Here is a 16,301-nt window from a genome sequence, read left to right as displayed (position 1 = left end):
CCTTGTTCATGGCTTTAAAAAAATGCATAATCAAAAAAAATTTGCTTGTCTTATAATTTTTCACATTCCCTCTCAGATTGCTATTTGACACCACCAGTTAACACTGCTGTTCACCATGCCTGGGGACCCTGCACACCTGGCTCCTGGACAAGCACATCCTCTCATGTCAGAAGAGCAGCAACAACCTGGCCACGTTTTCCTATTTGGCCCTTTGTGATATCTTGGAAGAAGTGTTTGTGCACAGAGCCATCTGTCATCCCCAAAGACTCATTAGGCTAGGTATGAACATATGTGAATACAAGGATTCCAGCAATTCCCTGAATTTTCATAGGAGACACCAGAGGACACCAGTTTCCACATTGTGCTCTTGATGGTGGAATCAATGGTCTGTTTATGCAAGTTAGTACTAGAGTAGAATCACCAAGTTCTGTGAAGGATTGGGCAGGATGGCCCCGATGGAATCATTAGCAAATGGATGGAATCACTGGCAAAATTCCCACTAACTTCTGTAGAAGAAAAACCAAAATTATGTTCCTAATTATAGTCCTGAGAAACTGTGAGGGAAAAAAATTGTACTTCTCTGGCAAGGGGAGCTTTTAAAATACTGGAATTTCTATTTTATGAGGAAAGATAAAATTTGTGAAGGCAAGTTGCACAAAACCTGTTTTACAAAGTTATACCCTGCAGCTTTCAGTCTAGTCTTTTTGACATAAGACAGAGGGAGTCATTGAAGATATAGGGGGTTTTCCACAGTCTAGGAAAACCCCCTATAGACTGTGGGCAGTAAGGGGAGAAATGGAGAAGGCTGCCTTGGCTGTGTAGTTGAAGTCCCTATAGCTCCTAGGGTCCTCCAGCCTGAGAAGGCAAAACAAAACTCCCAAGGCATCACCACATTGCCCAAAGCCTGGATTTTAAAGTAGCAAATCCTGGAAACCAAGCTTCTGAGCACAGTGACAGAGGAAACTGCCAGCTCTGTTTTTTCATCAAAACTGAAACACTGCTCCAAAACAATCCAGGTTTGGTTAATCAGCATTTCTACTTAAAACTCAGGAAATTTTGTCAGAAATGCTTCAGCCATCTGTAGTAGCAAGGGCAATGTCCCAGCAAGTATGGATTGAATCAGATGGCCTCTTTGATGATTACTGAATTATCTTTACATCTGGGGAGTAAAACAACAGGCTGCACTTCTTATTATTAAGTTAGGATGTTGGCTTTTGGCTTTACCTTCACGGTTATAAAGGCAGGCTCCACCGAGTGTCCTGCCCTGGTGATTTTCAGGGACACCAGTCCCATGTTTTCACACACCTCATATTCAGTCTGTAGCATTTCAATCCGAGACCACCGTAGCTCCAGCCTGTGGGAGAGGAAGGAATGTGAGTGTAAAGCAGAGCCACCTTACCAGCCACCCCCAGCTCTTGCTGCTCAGAGGCTGTGTGAGGAGCCTTCTCTCCCAACTGCTGATTTAGCCAATACACATACTGAGTCTTTGTCTCCAAATCAACACACTTGTATGATTCAACTGATTAGGAAGAGGCACGTAAATCTTCCAGACCAGCCCTGATCTACTCTAAACCACAGCTGAACCTTGTTTCACAGCCAGAGGGGTTCTACAGTAACCTTGAGAGCAGCAGTTTGTCCATAACAACGATAGGCCGAGACAAGTTATCACTGTTTGTCCTGGTTCCCTTTAACCTTGGAGTCTTATTATGCTCTCATTCCTCAGTCTTTTCTCAGCAATATCCTTCTTCCTGCTCATGTGTCTTCATCCATCCTCTAACTCTCCTCCTATAGGGTACAGATTATGCTCTAGGACTTCTCTTGCCTGTGTGCAAGGGCCTTCTCTCCTCCCCTTGCTTTAGTATTCTGCATACTTTGCTCTTCAACCTTTCCCCTGTCTGATTCCAGGTGCCTTATACACTGAATTTTAGAGCTGTTTGTGGGCAGTGGGGAGGGAGTGTCTGAACCTTGGAAGACTGTGTGCTGCACAAAGTAGTCAATAAAGATCCTGACTTTTTAAAAGCTGTGATAAAAATTAGTGAGAGTCAGAGAGGAATGAAAGAGAGTGCAAAGAATGAAAATAAGCTGAGCTATTTACAATTTGAACTTTACTAAAACAAACTTCTGGGCCTTTCACAGTTGACTAGCTCTACCACCAGTGAAAGCTTCCACCTGTCCTCCTTTATCCTCTGATGCTAATTTTGTGGGAAATCCATTTAGGAGCTGAATTGCTTTATTTTTGCCAGAGAAGATGGATGTGCCAAATGTAGTCCAGCCGCATTCGAATAAAAGCTGGGACATCAACAATAAATCATGTATTTTGAACCAGTGATCATTTGGTGGTAAATAGTTTAAACTGAAAAAAATATCTCACAAGTTTTAAATCCAATATTAAAATATATTTTTTCATTAAAATTCTCCTTTGGTCTGCTAGCGGATAACTTCACAGTACACCTATTTTCTGCAAAAAGTGCTATTTCTTTGCTCTTTTCCTAAACTGTGCTATGCATTGCTATTCATTTACAAGACATCACACTTTCCCTTGAGAAGTGGCATCATATAATGGTGGTTTTAGTATCAGTTCATCTGTGAGCCAGCACAGAGCAGCTGGGCAGTGCTCAGACTGCCCATGCTCGGATGTGTTTGTGTATGGAGACATCTTTTGGCACAGCACATAACTGCCTAAACAGTGCCTCCATCTCAGCTCAGCTCAGCTCAATCCCTGTCCTCTCTCCAGTGTGTGGGGAAGTGCTCTGCCCCTGGGGCCGGCTCTCTGCTCCTCTTTCTTCACGATGAGTCCTGGTTTGTGAGTAGCCAGTTTAGCCCAGGAAAAGCATACTGGTTATTTTTTTTCTCAATTACTTCTGATTAAATAAGTTGGTTGAACATTTTTGCCCTATTTTCAGAAATAAAGAGAAACACTGCCTCTGCTGAAGAGCTACTTGCACTTCTGGCTTTCATCATCAAAGCATGGTTCAGATGATATTCTAAGTTTTCTACATGAGGCTTATCGTATGTCACAAGGAAATTTGGATAGTATGCCTAATACATGCAGAGGATGACAAAGAAGATGCTGTGTGCTCTCCACCTTCTTTCAGTACTCTTTTGCAGAAGTATGGCTCTCACAGCTTTGTCATTTGAGAGCGTCCCCTCCATTGTAATCTCAAGCGTGCGAAAAATGCACTGCCATCAGCTAAGGGCAAGAGTGACCTGCAGCTGCAGGACCATGTTCATGAAACAGTAGTCCCATCCCTCCACACCCAGCATCTCAGATCTCCAAATGCCCAACTGCTGCTAAATCCATTGTGTCTCAGTAAGGCCCTGAAGGCCTTTGAGAACTGTGATCCAGTCTAACCTGGAGCTAACCCCTTGTAATTCACCTTCTTGAGGGGAAGAAACCTCTACTCTAGCAAAAGCAATAGCAGGCTGAGTTGTAGCTATGTCCGTGTCTGCGTGGCTTCAAGCCCAGCACCAGTTCATTTGCCCCAAGGGTGGCGAGCACAGTGCAGCACAGCGCATATCACCGAGGAGGGGAGCTACCTTTGGGGCACCGCAGAGTTTCCGCTGGCATCTGTCACTTGAAACTCCAAACTGTCAGAATTTGCTTCTCGTGATTGGTTGATGACATAAAGTATGATTTTGCTGTTTAGATCCTTTTGGCTAAATCCTTCCTGAATGAATCCACCTAGGAAAGATGAGTAATATGCAGGTGAACCAAAAGCCTGTTAGTAAGAACCGTGTAGCTCATATAGACTCTTTTCAGCTTTCCTTTTTGCTGAGAACCTGAACTTAGAGAAATGTGGGTTTATAGCTAAACAGCAACATCTGCTCATTATAAGCCCCCGCCAATTTCTTCATGTGCAACCTGTTTATCAAAAGGCCAAGTTCAATATTAATTTTTTTTTTCTTGATACAAATAAAAAAGTTTCTCAACAGCTGCTATTAAAAATTATCTCAAACTCTGAGGATTCATAACAAACATAAGACTCAGGTTTCGTTGTAAAAGTTTTGTTACTACAGTCAAACTTTGCCCAAAGTTTGCTAAGAAATGTCGATTCTATCAAGCAAACATTAACAGGATACGGTTTGGAATCTGGCCTGGTATGCCCCAGTATAAAGAGATTATAGAACAAATCACCTGTTGTTATATTTTCCAGGTATCCATAATGAGGACCTCGCAAAATCTTAAAAATTATTTTGTCATCTTCTGTATTGGGGTCAGATGCCCTCAGGTACCTGGCAGTAATATAGATCCCATAATTTCCATTCTTCAGCAGTTCCACATCAGAAAAGCAATGGAGATGAATAATTTTTGGTGCCATTTTGTCCAAATGATCCACCTAAATCAAAGTTAGACATTCATTTTACAGCATCAGGGTATTCTCTGTCCTGCTTTTTCTAAAAGCACGGTAGCCGGATCAGGGTGGCAATAGCCACTTTGGCTCACAGTCTGCTGCAGACACCTGAGTTCCAGTTAAGATGTACTTCACATGAGAAGTTTCCAGCCCAGACTGCCCATCCCTTGCCATATGCAGCAGGGTACAGTACTCTCTGGGGAGTGTAACACAAATTCTATGTACCTCTGCCCTGATGTCCCACATTCCCCATAGTGGGACATTTTTGATGTCATTTTCTTCACAGCAAAAGACAACTCCAGCAAAGGTTTGTCACCTCTGTTGTATAATAACAATGCCACCTTTCACAAATTCAGATGAATCTTCTAGCATTCCACAGTGGTTGTTGCTGTTCCCGTATCTCACCCTCTACTGAAATAGTATTCCTCACTCATCACAATACTTGAAACTTTGTCATCAGGAAACATTAATAGCCTCTTCATTAGTATCAGTGTTTTCAAACACAGAATTTTGACATGCAATGCAACAAGGCCTACTTTGTATACTGAAACATGTCGCATAGATACATACAAAAATCACAGCAAACATATCTGAGCCTATGATGAAGCATGAAGGACTTGAAAGCAGGGGAAATAGGAAGTAAACAGAAAGATTCTAGTAAAGAAAGAAGAATCAGAGCAGGCATCTTACAGAGACTCTCAGAGAGAAGACAGGATGTCCAGCTGGGGGAGCAAAGTGGCTGTAATTCAAGATTCCTGTGACATGAAGAACAGTCATCCTCACACCCCCATGTGTGCACATCACAGGGTCAGGCACCAAGTGAGAAAGCAGAGCAGGAGGAAGTTCTGTCCCTCCCAGAGCTGGACTTGACTTTATAGTTGAGATGCCTATGTAACATTTTAAGCCTGTAAATATTAAGTATGTAAGTATTTACTTGCTTATATTTATGCATTTTGGCAAGTAGTTAATTCCCCACGTTAATTATTCATGGAACACAGAAAGCAAACATTTTAGCTGCACAGTTCAATCAGAGACTGCAGCAAGTACCAGCTGTCGTCAAAACTGCTACATTTTTTACCTTATCATGCTGTTTATCTCTCTTAAGTAGGCCTGTGGTCACACTTGCCTGAATGGTGAATGCCACTGGCTCGCTCTGCACCCTCCCATTCACGATGAAGCCTTGATTAGTCCTATCTGTGGCAACAAATGTAAATCTGTCAATCTGGGAATTCCCACCTCGGTGCTTGTATGCAACATCCCTGTTGTCCACATCTTGCTGTGTGAAATTGTACTGCAGTAGCACAACCCCACGAAAATAGAGATGACCGTACTGGGGGAGCTGAGCCAAGAGGAAGGTAAGGTTTTCTTTCGCAGTATCTGGGTCTGAAAGCTGCAGGACATCAGGCGTAAGAAGTGCTGTAGCTCCTTCCATTAATCTTAACCCCGTGTTCCTAGATAGTGTGGGCAAAGCCTGGTCAGCTGCCTCCAAGAAGATCTTGAATGTCCCATGCTTCGTCCTCAATCCATTGCTGATGATGAATCTGGCAAAGAGAGGCAAGGCAGTCTTCAGCATCTGTTCTTGATTCACCATGTACTGAAATGAAATGATAATGCAGACCTTTACTACAGGACTTGCCTGTGTTGATACTGCAAAAGTAGAAGAGCTGAGTGGAGTGGATGTAAAACTTCAAAATATGAAAACAGACAGCCAGGTATATGACAAGGGTTACAATGCACCTGCAGGGACTGAGCAGATGCCAGAGGAAAGGCCTTGAGGATCAACAGTCATAACAGAGCTGATCTAATTTTCTAGCTGAGGTACAGGTGGAGCAGATCAAAAATGACAGACAGGCTGGGGGCCCTATTGTAGCTTCTGGCATACATATTTTACACCTCCTTAAAGTTTGTCTTCACTTGGTTACCTGGAAGTAGCACCTACAGCTTACAGAAAGAGGTATGTGAAGTGCATTACCTGCCTGGTTTGGTTTGGGTTTCTTTCTGTTCACTGTTACAAATCTTTTTAACCCAATGCCCCCAGAACTATCTTAAAAACCAAACTGGAAGAAGACTCATCCTTATCTCACTTTATGGGTTTGTTTAGGGACTAAGTGTATCTGTAAATTTTCGCATATTCAGGGGAACTGATTTATGTTTCTTTACAAAAGTCAAGTAAACTTTCACTGCAATACTGATATTGGGCAGAGCTGTACAAATTGTATAGGGTAACGTTAAAAACATAGATATCCAGAGCTTAATTTATCAAAGGGTCATACCTACACAGTTCTTCTTCTGTGCTGGGAATTTCTATCAATAGCAACATCATTTCTTGTAGTTCTCTCTCAAGTAGTGATGTTTCTTGAGATACACTAAAGATTTGATTATTCACTACAGATAGTTTTTCTTTCAAAACTAAGAGAAAGGTACCCAAGGCTGTAGAGAAAATCTGTTGGAAGCTCTGCTCTTGTTGACTGAGGTAGAGTCAATTTTCTTCATAGTAACTTGTATGGGGCTGTGGTTTTGATTTGTGCTGTAAATAGTGCTGATAACATAAGGATGTTTTGATTGTGTTACTACTGAGCAGTGCTTACACAGCATCAAGGCTTCTTCTGCCTCTCACACTGCCCCATCAGTGATTGGGCTGGGAGTGCATAAGGAGCTGGGAAGGGGCACAGCCAGGACAGCTGACCCCAGCTGACCCCAAGGATATCCCAGACCATCTGGTGTCATACTCAGTGTATAGAGCTGCGGAAAGAAGAAGGAGGAAGGGGAGATGTCTGGAGTGGTGGCATTTGTCTTCCCAAGTCACTGTTGTGCATGATGGAACTCTGCTTTCTTGGGGATAGCTGAACACCTGCCTGCCCTCAGGAAGCAGTGAATGAATTCTTCATTTTGCTTTGCTTGGGTGTGCAGCTTTTGACTTACCTATCAAACTGTCTCTATCAACCCATGAGTTTCCTCACTTTTACCTTTCCAATTCTCTCCCCAATCCTACCAGGTGGGGAGGGAGTGAGCAGCTGCCTGGTGCTTAGTTGCCGGCTGCAGTTAAACCATGACAGAAGCCTACCAGCTGGGTATGGGCTTTTGCCATACGAGTGACAGCATGGTCTGCAGAAATATGTTATTAAATTTAGTTGAGGAAAATAAGGATAAAACCTTTTTGCCTTTAAAATTCATCCTAGATTTCATTGTCAAGATTATTATTTATGTATTTTCTTCTGAAAAGAATTACATGGAACATTTTCATGCCTGTAACAAAAACTTCTGAGGGTATATAAAACTAAAAATTGCTCTGAAAATATCTCATGGTCCTTTGTGTCCCATCAACTTACAGTGTGTATGAATTACCTGTCTTTCTACATAAATTTCTGTGATTATGCTGCACAGCATACGCAAAAACATTTTGTTAAGTGGTTTTCACACAGGTTTGTTCTGCCTGAGCCAGATCAGAGTCCGCTCTGCAAAGAAATTTGTCTCTAGTAGAGTGGGACAGTTGTTTCAGACAGTATGAGGGCAAGCCTAGCTGGCTGCTTTCCACCTAATACTCTTCTACCGTACTTAAGTGAAATGGGGACTGGCTGACATTTAGTAGATTATCTGTTTCCTCTTGGTCTCTTGACTGCAGACCTTGAAGAAGTATTTTAAAAATTAGAGGGTCAACACCTAGTGTATCGTTGCGTGACTCAAATGTGAGTGACTTTCAGTAGGTCACAGAGCAGCTTACTGTGTCACACAGACTGTCCACCTAAAACTCCTCATTGCCTTCACCAGCATTGGATGATTAGAGCTTTATCACTTGTAAACTGGCACTATGCCATGAAACAGATGGGAATGAGCATAGGCGGACCTGGGACTATGTAGCAGTTAGAAATATGTTTACTGAGGATGGTATTCCCAGCTGGGAACCTAGAGACATCTGTCTGCACTGACCTTATGCTATTGTGCCAATGGTAAAAAGGTTGTGCTATTTGTAAGCTATCTGAAATCAAATACAGAACTAGAATAATGATGGTAAATACTATAGTTAGGAGAAAGAAGGGTAAAACACCTTCAGTCAAGACCTTAACGTTCTCTCAAGATGCCTGAAGGATTGCAGCAGAAGTGAATTTTCTCTCATTCTTTTGATTGTTGTAAAAACATTTGGATGACGCCTCAAACAATATTTAAGTGAAAGACTTAGATAATTCAGTTCATGAAACTGAAGGTGCATCCAGCCTTCTCAAAAATACCAGATAGGAACAAAGCTTCTGCATGTCTACATCAGACTGAAATTTACAATGAATTTCATTCACTGCTCAGTTTCACAGGTGATGAAACTGCCTGTGTCCAAGATGTCCATCTTCTGCACTTTGGGAGATTTTGGTTGTTTATTTCTGGTTTATGTCTGCTTTCTAATTTCCTCAGGAATGGAGAGCAGCCAGTATTCTCACTCTCATGAAATTTAGGGTACAATTCCCAGGCAAAGTTTGGAGGACATGTTGCATGGTTTGATTTCACAACTACCAACATTTCATGCTTTTTGCAGTTTGATGGCAATGGAGTTGGCTGTAGGACCTGCCATCTGTCATGGCATTTAAAAGATAAAAATGGAATCATAAATAGTGCCAACTCATTACAAAATCGAGCCAGCATGTCAAAATGGAGGACATTAGCATGTTCTTTTAGCATCCTGCTGCCAGCGTCTGATGTCAGGTTGCTAATCACTTGCAGTCGTCTGTCCAGACAAGCACTGCCAAATCTTTCTTCCAGGCCAACAGCACCAAACAATACAGGTAAATTTATGTCTGAAGGAAGTACTTTAGTGGAAAGTAAAAATCTGGTCAGTTAATTCCTCCTCCTCCCATAATTACCCATATAATTAATTCCTTGTTGAAATAATAATACTATTCTGCCAGAATATTTACATGTCTACACAAAACCAAATTATTTTCCAAAAGATAGCACCAAGAAACATAATTATTGTGATTGAAATATTTATCAAATCTCAATATTTATTAAAGAACCATACCTTACATTTATAAGGCTGACTTTCTAGTTTGGTTCTTAGCCACTGGCCTAAACAGAAAACATGGGGTTTATCCACATTTGTAGTTTCCCTAGAATTGTTTGGTCTGCTTTCGTAGCTGTGATATGGAAGTCCTACTGACACAAGCCAGTATATCATGCTGCCGAAACTAAGTCTGGCATGACTGCAACCTTACTTTTATAACCTAATTCTAGTTTTGGGGAAAGCGTTTCACTATTTAGAAATACAAAACCAGGGAGTATTTGTTCACATTTTCTGTAGTGAGTAAAAGTGAATCAGACAAATCTTCTAACTAGAATTTCCATCACATTGAATGTAGTGGAAGGGATAGTTTAAAATATTTCATCTGAGGAAAGTTCCAGAATTACTTTTGGGTTAACTCTGGACAATGCTATCTGAACCAGTATCACAGGGAGATTTCTTTCATATCTCCATGCCCCACTTGCTTGAATTGCCTGTAAAAAAAACTCTCAAACTGGATGATGCCACATATTCTTGAACTTCCTCGTGCCTCACAGAAAAAGCCATTCAGATCAGGAATCTGTTCTAGGAGTGCGAAAAAGGGTCTTTTCTGAATTGCAGCTCTTAGGAGTTAAAGCCTTCATTTCTCTTAATCACAAGTGAAAAACAATAAGCTCTTAATTTTGAATTTTACAGTAAGTCCATCTTCTGTCAAAAGCTGTTTTCAGAGAAAATTGCCGGTATTAGTAAAAAGGAAGCATTCTTCCCTTAGAAATATTATCTTTATTTTTGAGCTTTTTTTCTTCCCTGATTTTGATCTTTTTTACAAAACTGTCCGCAAAACTTTGAGCAATATATCTGTTCTTTATCTGATGATAATTCATTACATCATTCTATTTTATAACCAAGGGAGCTTCATTTAAGAACAAAATAAGGGAACACTCACTTTAGGAATTCACCTAGTATAAACTGTTCTAAGAGGAGAATTTCAGTAACAGGTGAAAATAATTATCATTATGCTGCTGAACTGGGCCTGTAGCTAAACCTATGGCTTTATACCAAAAATTCAAGTGTCTGCATGAATTTCTGAGCTATGGTAGTGTCAAAATAGATTAAGTGGACTGTGGATACAAAAATGCTGTTAGCAAGGAATTTTCCTGCTTCTTCTAAACCGTGGGATACTTTTCTCTCTCATGAAGAGATTATCAGAAGTTCTGTAAACCAGGAACACCTGCGACCTTGTAGAACATTGTTTATAGTACAGTAGAAAAATAATTTGACAATGGATGTTTTAGGATTTTAGCCAATCGCCCCAAGGTGATTTTGTCCAATTAGACTATGAAGAAAAAAGTCTATGAAAGAGTTTGTAAAATAGTTAAATAAATCAATCTTGCTGCACGATTCCTGCCTGCTGGATCTTCTCTCCTCCTCCCTACGGCTGTGGGACATGGTAATATTTGACAGCATTAATAGTGGACTGGTTTTCATTATATTCCAGAATACTTAGGGATTCAAAAAACCCATAATCAAATTAATATGGTAAACTGTAACAGATAAGAAAACCATTATTTAATACCTGAATTGATCAGTTTTACCACATCCAGCTGTAGCAAGAAATCAAAGGAAAATTCCACCAAGTATGTTCTTAGTCCTCTCTCACTTAAATCTTAACAGCTTTGTATGCCTGGGTGCTATAATAATGTTGAAGTATCACTGAGTAAATGTGTCTCTGGCTATGTTTTCAGCATCAATGAGAAAATACATTTATTATCAAAGCATTCCCAACTATATTTATTGCAGTAGAAATAGATGTGCTATATAAATTTTGGGAATTCACACAGAACCTCCAGCTCTTTTTAATAATTTCTTTTGGGGTTTTTTGGATGTTTTGTGTCATGTAGCGCAGGTTTTTTGAATACCCCAAAAATTCAAGGGGAAGAGTTTGGGGGGTGGGGTACTACGCCTTACCTGAATGTATCTTCATGAACAACTGCCTTGGCTTTGTGAACGTAGCAGACGATCTGTCGTGCTACATCCATTTGACTGAAGCTCGTAATGGGAATGCCAGGATAGCTGACATACTCTATTTGCCCATACTGGGCTGGGGAGGTTATCACGTAAAGGAGCTCCTCTGGCTTGTCAGTACCGTCCAGTGCAAGGAGGACGTCAGTTGTAATGTAGCTGCGACCTCCTTTTGTCACTCTAAGGAGTTTTGTAAAAACAGCAATGTCTCCTGCAAAATAGACAAAAAACCTAAAATAGTCATATTGAACTGGATGATCTCTTCTGCGTTGTTTAGTTATAGGAAAGCTGTCACCAGCAGAAAAACTATAAGACTGTAAGATTATAGAGAAATTCAGCATGGAAGAGGCTTCAGGACATCTTTAGTCTGACATTCTGCTTAAAGCAGGGTCAGCCATGAGATCAGCCATAGCCACGTTACTTGGGGCTTTATCCTATTGGAGACTGAAAACTATTATCCTGTTTGCACAAAGGATGAAGAGACCATAGCTTCTTTTGACGCTTCTTCCAATCTTAGCAGTGTCAGGTTAACCATTAGGTTTCTAACAGATTTTATAAGAAAAGAAAGACCTTAAAACTATAGAATAACCTGGGAGACAGAGCTGTTTCTGAACAGTCTTCTGCCTACCTTTTTACATATTTGCTGTTTTTCTGTGCTGATTTACTCAAACATAAAGCTAGTTTCAGAAAGATATTTTCAGCTCTGTTTGAAAAGCAGCTGGGAGTCCTGGGAGACGAGGTGCAATACATTGCATTTAGCAGAGCCTTTTCAAATCTCAGGACCTGGCCAACAGTGAAATCCAAGCAGTTAAACTTACAGGATCTGCAGGGAGACTTGCCGCGGTCTATATAATGCTAAAGAAAGGATCAGGACATGTACTCAAATATCTTTTTTCAGAAACAGGCACTGTAAAACATCAAGTTTAGTGGATCTTTACCCTTTTCCAAGTCCTTGATATTTATGTAGAAGTCCACAGCTGGGGATCTGTTGTACCCATCCCAGAGGTAAAATGTGAAGCTGTCTTGTTTCTTGGACCCCACAGTTCCTGTGTGGACATATCTCACAAGGTTCATATCCACCTCTTCCTGAGAGCACTTCATTCCAGTTTGGAGAGCGACCCAGTCTTGTCCTACCTAGAAAGAATAAAAGCATCCTTCATGAAATTATAATCACCTGTGCATCCTTCCCAGTTAATTATGTTTCTTTTTAGTTATATAGACTGTTAGTGGCAGCTACCTGTCTTCCTTTCTATATGCTCTTTCCTCATAGTTTGTTTTGAAGAGCAGCAAATAACTGGAGTTTTTTTTCCAGCAGATATAAGGCTGGAGAAGATACAATGACCATTTATAAAATAGAGTAATATGGAGTTTAGCCACTTTTACTCTAAGAAATAAATTTCTGCACACTTCTCATTCAGACACCAAGATGAAAATTAAATAGTTCCTGAGCCAGCTTATGTTTTCTATTTCTTAGTTTCACAAATCTTCTCTTGGCTCTATCTGAAGTCATAGCTAAAACAGTATCAGGAATAACTTCAGGGAAGCACAGAAATTTAGAGCCCCAGAGATCCTCAGCTGACAAAAAAAAAGTAATAATTATACCATAAAATTTCTTGCTTTTCTGAAAATAGCCAAGTACCCTAAGTTGGACTGATCCATGTAGTTGACATTTAGCTGCAGTAACAGCATCACTAGATTTGGAGCAAAGGTTATCCAGGACAGAGTGCTAAGACATGGGTACCCTACATGTTTAAACTGACAGACTCCAGTCACCAGCTGTCTCTTGTCTCAGATTTAATTCACAAGTCTCATCTTATCCACAGATTGATGCTGAGATCCAACGTCAAAATACTTTCCAAGCTCACAAGTTTTAGAAACAGAATTTTATTTCTATTACACATGCACACAATTTAAAAGAGGCATTTTTTTCTATCATTGTTCCTTTGTCTTATTTTAGGTCAACAGATTATCATCTCTCCTTCCATTTCTAATCTTATTTTTTGCCATTCCTCTTGATATAGCCCTTCCATCATCTTCTGTTTCCCTTCCTTCCCCCCATGCTTTTCTTCTAGTTGATGAGGTATTGCTTACTCTTTCACATGCAACTCCTTCCGTAATTTCTAAACCCTGAAGTCACGGAAGTAAAGGTACTTTTTTTTTAATCAAGGGCTTTCACCCTCATTCCCTCCTAGCTTTGATGCTTGATTTCCCCCCTTTTTGGGATGATTATCACAGTATCTCTCTCAATTTTCACCTCAGATGATCTGACATGTGTTTTACCTTCCATCTTCTCTTGTTCAGGATCTGGGTTTTAGTGCCAAAGCCTCTGGGACAGCATCATTTTTGACTCAAATGCTCCTTCAACAATCAAACTGGCCAAGCTGTCTACTTCAAAATATGACAGACATTTGGGAGAAAAGGAAGATGAGCTTCATTTTGCCCTAAAAAGAGAGAATTCTTTGCATGTCCACTTTTTGTTGAAGTACAAAGACTAACCTTGAGCTGAAGCTGACCATTTTCTGGAAGTCTTTCAAATAAGTAGTAAATTCTTCCTCTGGGGGTATCTTTATCTTCTGCTGACAGAATAGTGCTAGAAATTATTTGAGTTTCACCTATGTTCACCTCTATATCGTTCTTCCTGAAAAAATTAAAAGTCATGTATTGATGCAATAAAAGGAGACTTTTCAACATGTAATTTCTCTACCAGAAATATGGATTAACAAAATGCTGACAGAAATGACAACTGCAGAAAGAATAGAAGGAGGGTGCCTATTTCAGTTCAAAAGAAAAAAAGAATGAACTGTGCAGGCAAGCTTCTCCTCACAATGGTGAGAAACAACAAAGATACCTAAAACAAACTGTGATTTAACACATCTCTCTTATTCCCCTGGACCCTATTCTGCTTACCTTCATACAATTTATAGGAAGAAGACAATGTAAACAAATAGACTGCTTTATTACTCCAACTACAGAGCATAGCAACACTGGCTCTGATGAACTGTTTGCTCACTTAGGAAAAGACTGTCTTTCAAATTACTAGCCTTCAAGGCTCACGTTTATCTGTAAAGAGACACAACAAAATCTAACTGGCTTCTTCTCTATGGTCCTTCTAGCACCCACATCTCATTTTGGGAAGAAGCTCTCAAGGGGAATGCGTGAAGGCCTTACATTCCCCAAGGGCACTCTCTGCTACAGGATGCAATCCAAGAGGTGACAGATTGAGGTTTTGGCAATCACTGTGAATAAGAGGCACAGTTTGCCAGCCAAAACATCCCATCACAGGTTCTTCAGTGTGTTGACCATACCTAATGGAGACGAGAGCTGAAAATCCGTGAGGTGGAAAGTGCCCCCGGATCAAAAGGTAAAGAAAAGCTTACAGGTACTGCCCATTAATCACCTGTAAAACACCGCACTGGCACAAGGAAGTTTGTACCCTACAGAGAAAATGGAGAGACTGAATGTGGCAGCTACATCACCTCAGTGCCAAACTGAAACTTTTCTTAAAGCACTACTGCATAAATACTGGCAGCAGACCTCATTGCAGTGGAAAAGTAACAGGCAAGCGGCAGTGACTTCTTTTAAAGAAATAGCTGTTTTGGGAGCAGATGTCTCACTCTATGCTATTGTTCACCACAAGAAGAGCAAGTGGTGAGACAAGATATTGCCAGACAAGATAGCAAGTTTCTGGATCTAGCTGGGCAAAGCTAAAGACACTTGACTTCTTGAACTTCATCATCTTCTTTCAGAGAGAGAGGGTGGAAAAAGGCAGATCAAGCTATAACATGTGAGGAACAAATAGGCAATTATCAGTAAATATCAGTACATGATATATGCATACATAAATTATACTCTTTATTCTAACTAAAATTGACATTCTCTCATATTAGCATTATGTGGTCACTGAGCATCTTTTAACTAAGAAACTAACATTCGTTATTGCAGGAAGCTCTACCTGGTTAAAAAAAAAACATTAAAAATTCTTTGCAATGGGAAAGTAAGTCTGACCTGAAAGTAGGCCAAATATCCAGAGGGATCAGAAATTCCCTCTTTAGTGGCAGTCTGGTTAACAGGTTGTGGTCTGAAATGCAAACTTTAGAGGTTCAGATCTATACTCCCAAAACCTTTGGGACCATAGCTTCCCATCTGCCTGTCTGACGCTGGAAAACAGTCACAAGTATGGAGGTCCTGATGCTCTGTGACAAGTCATCAGTTGGAGATCCCAAGGGATGAGCTCCTTTTTAAAATGTTGAGGAGGTTTGGCTCTCTTGCAGCCAGCTGCCCATCTAAATGGTCTGCCAGGAAATTTCTGATCATGTCTATTTCATTTATGACTCCTAGCTTTGAAGAGTAAGGGAAGTTATTGTGTATCTTTTCAGAAGCTGAATTATGGCTGAGAAAAAGAGTTTTAGAATATAGAGGAAGAGAATTATAATCTGAAAGCTCTTCGCTGCTTCAACCTTATGAATTCTCTCATGCCAAAATCCAGAGCTGCTTTCAGAGAGGTGTTTTAGGCAGGTGTTTGTCTCAAAGAAGAGGAAAACAGTACCATAGTGGTCAGCATTCAGCAGAGGTGCAACACCTGGAAAATACCTTCAAGTAGCTTGTGAAAGACACAACAGGCATGTCTCCCCACACACTTTTATTTCTACTCTGTTCTCTTAATATAGAGCATCACTAAGCATGTAAAAACTTTTTGTTAAACAGCCTGATAGAGACCTATATAGAAACATCTTTACTGACATTAGTCTGTTGCTAGTTATGGCTTCCTCTTTGCATCAGGCACCAAGGACATGGTTTAATGGTGAACATCATGGGATGCTAGGTTGATGGTTTAACTTTGTGATCATAAAGACCTTTTCCAACTTTAATGACTGTATGATTATATGATTTGATGTTTTGTTCACTCTTCCATCATTTTGTCTGAACATGTCCCACCCTCAGAA

At 40.4% G+C, this 16,301-nt stretch overlaps 1 protein-coding gene across 5 annotated transcripts in view; it reads right to left on the bottom strand.

Moving 5' to 3' along the window:
• The window catches only part of FREM1 (FRAS1 related extracellular matrix 1), an 89,304-nt gene that overhangs the window by 17,253 nt on the left and 55,750 nt on the right, over positions 1–16,301 (bottom strand). For 2 of the 5 annotated variants that reach the window (XR_005603838.1, XM_039567094.1), the window contains 7 exons: positions 13,855–13,996; positions 12,297–12,492; positions 11,305–11,569; positions 5,431–5,893; positions 4,136–4,337; positions 3,538–3,682; positions 1,225–1,354 (listed from right to left, as the gene is read on the bottom strand). Coding sequence is in view for 4 of the 5 variants with exons in the window: in XM_039567094.1 (XP_039423028.1) it covers positions 1,225–1,354; positions 3,538–3,682; positions 4,136–4,337; positions 5,431–5,893; positions 11,305–11,569; positions 12,297–12,492; positions 13,855–13,996 (1,543 nt within the window). In the remaining variant the exon portion in view is untranslated. Of the gene's footprint in view, positions 1–1,224; positions 1,355–3,537; positions 3,683–4,135; positions 4,338–5,430; positions 5,947–11,304; positions 11,570–12,296; positions 12,493–13,641; positions 13,744–13,854; positions 13,997–16,301 lie in introns of those variants that run through there. The other 3 variants (XM_010392966.4, XM_039567095.1, XM_039567096.1) reach the window with 3 other exon arrangements.

The sequence above is a fragment of the Corvus cornix genome, chromosome Z (genome assembly GCF_000738735.6).
Source record: "Corvus cornix cornix isolate S_Up_H32 chromosome Z, ASM73873v5, whole genome shotgun sequence".
In the NCBI taxonomy this organism is placed as follows: Eukaryota; Metazoa; Chordata; class Aves; order Passeriformes; family Corvidae; genus Corvus; species Corvus cornix.
This window is presented reverse-complemented; position numbering and strand designations above follow the sequence as displayed.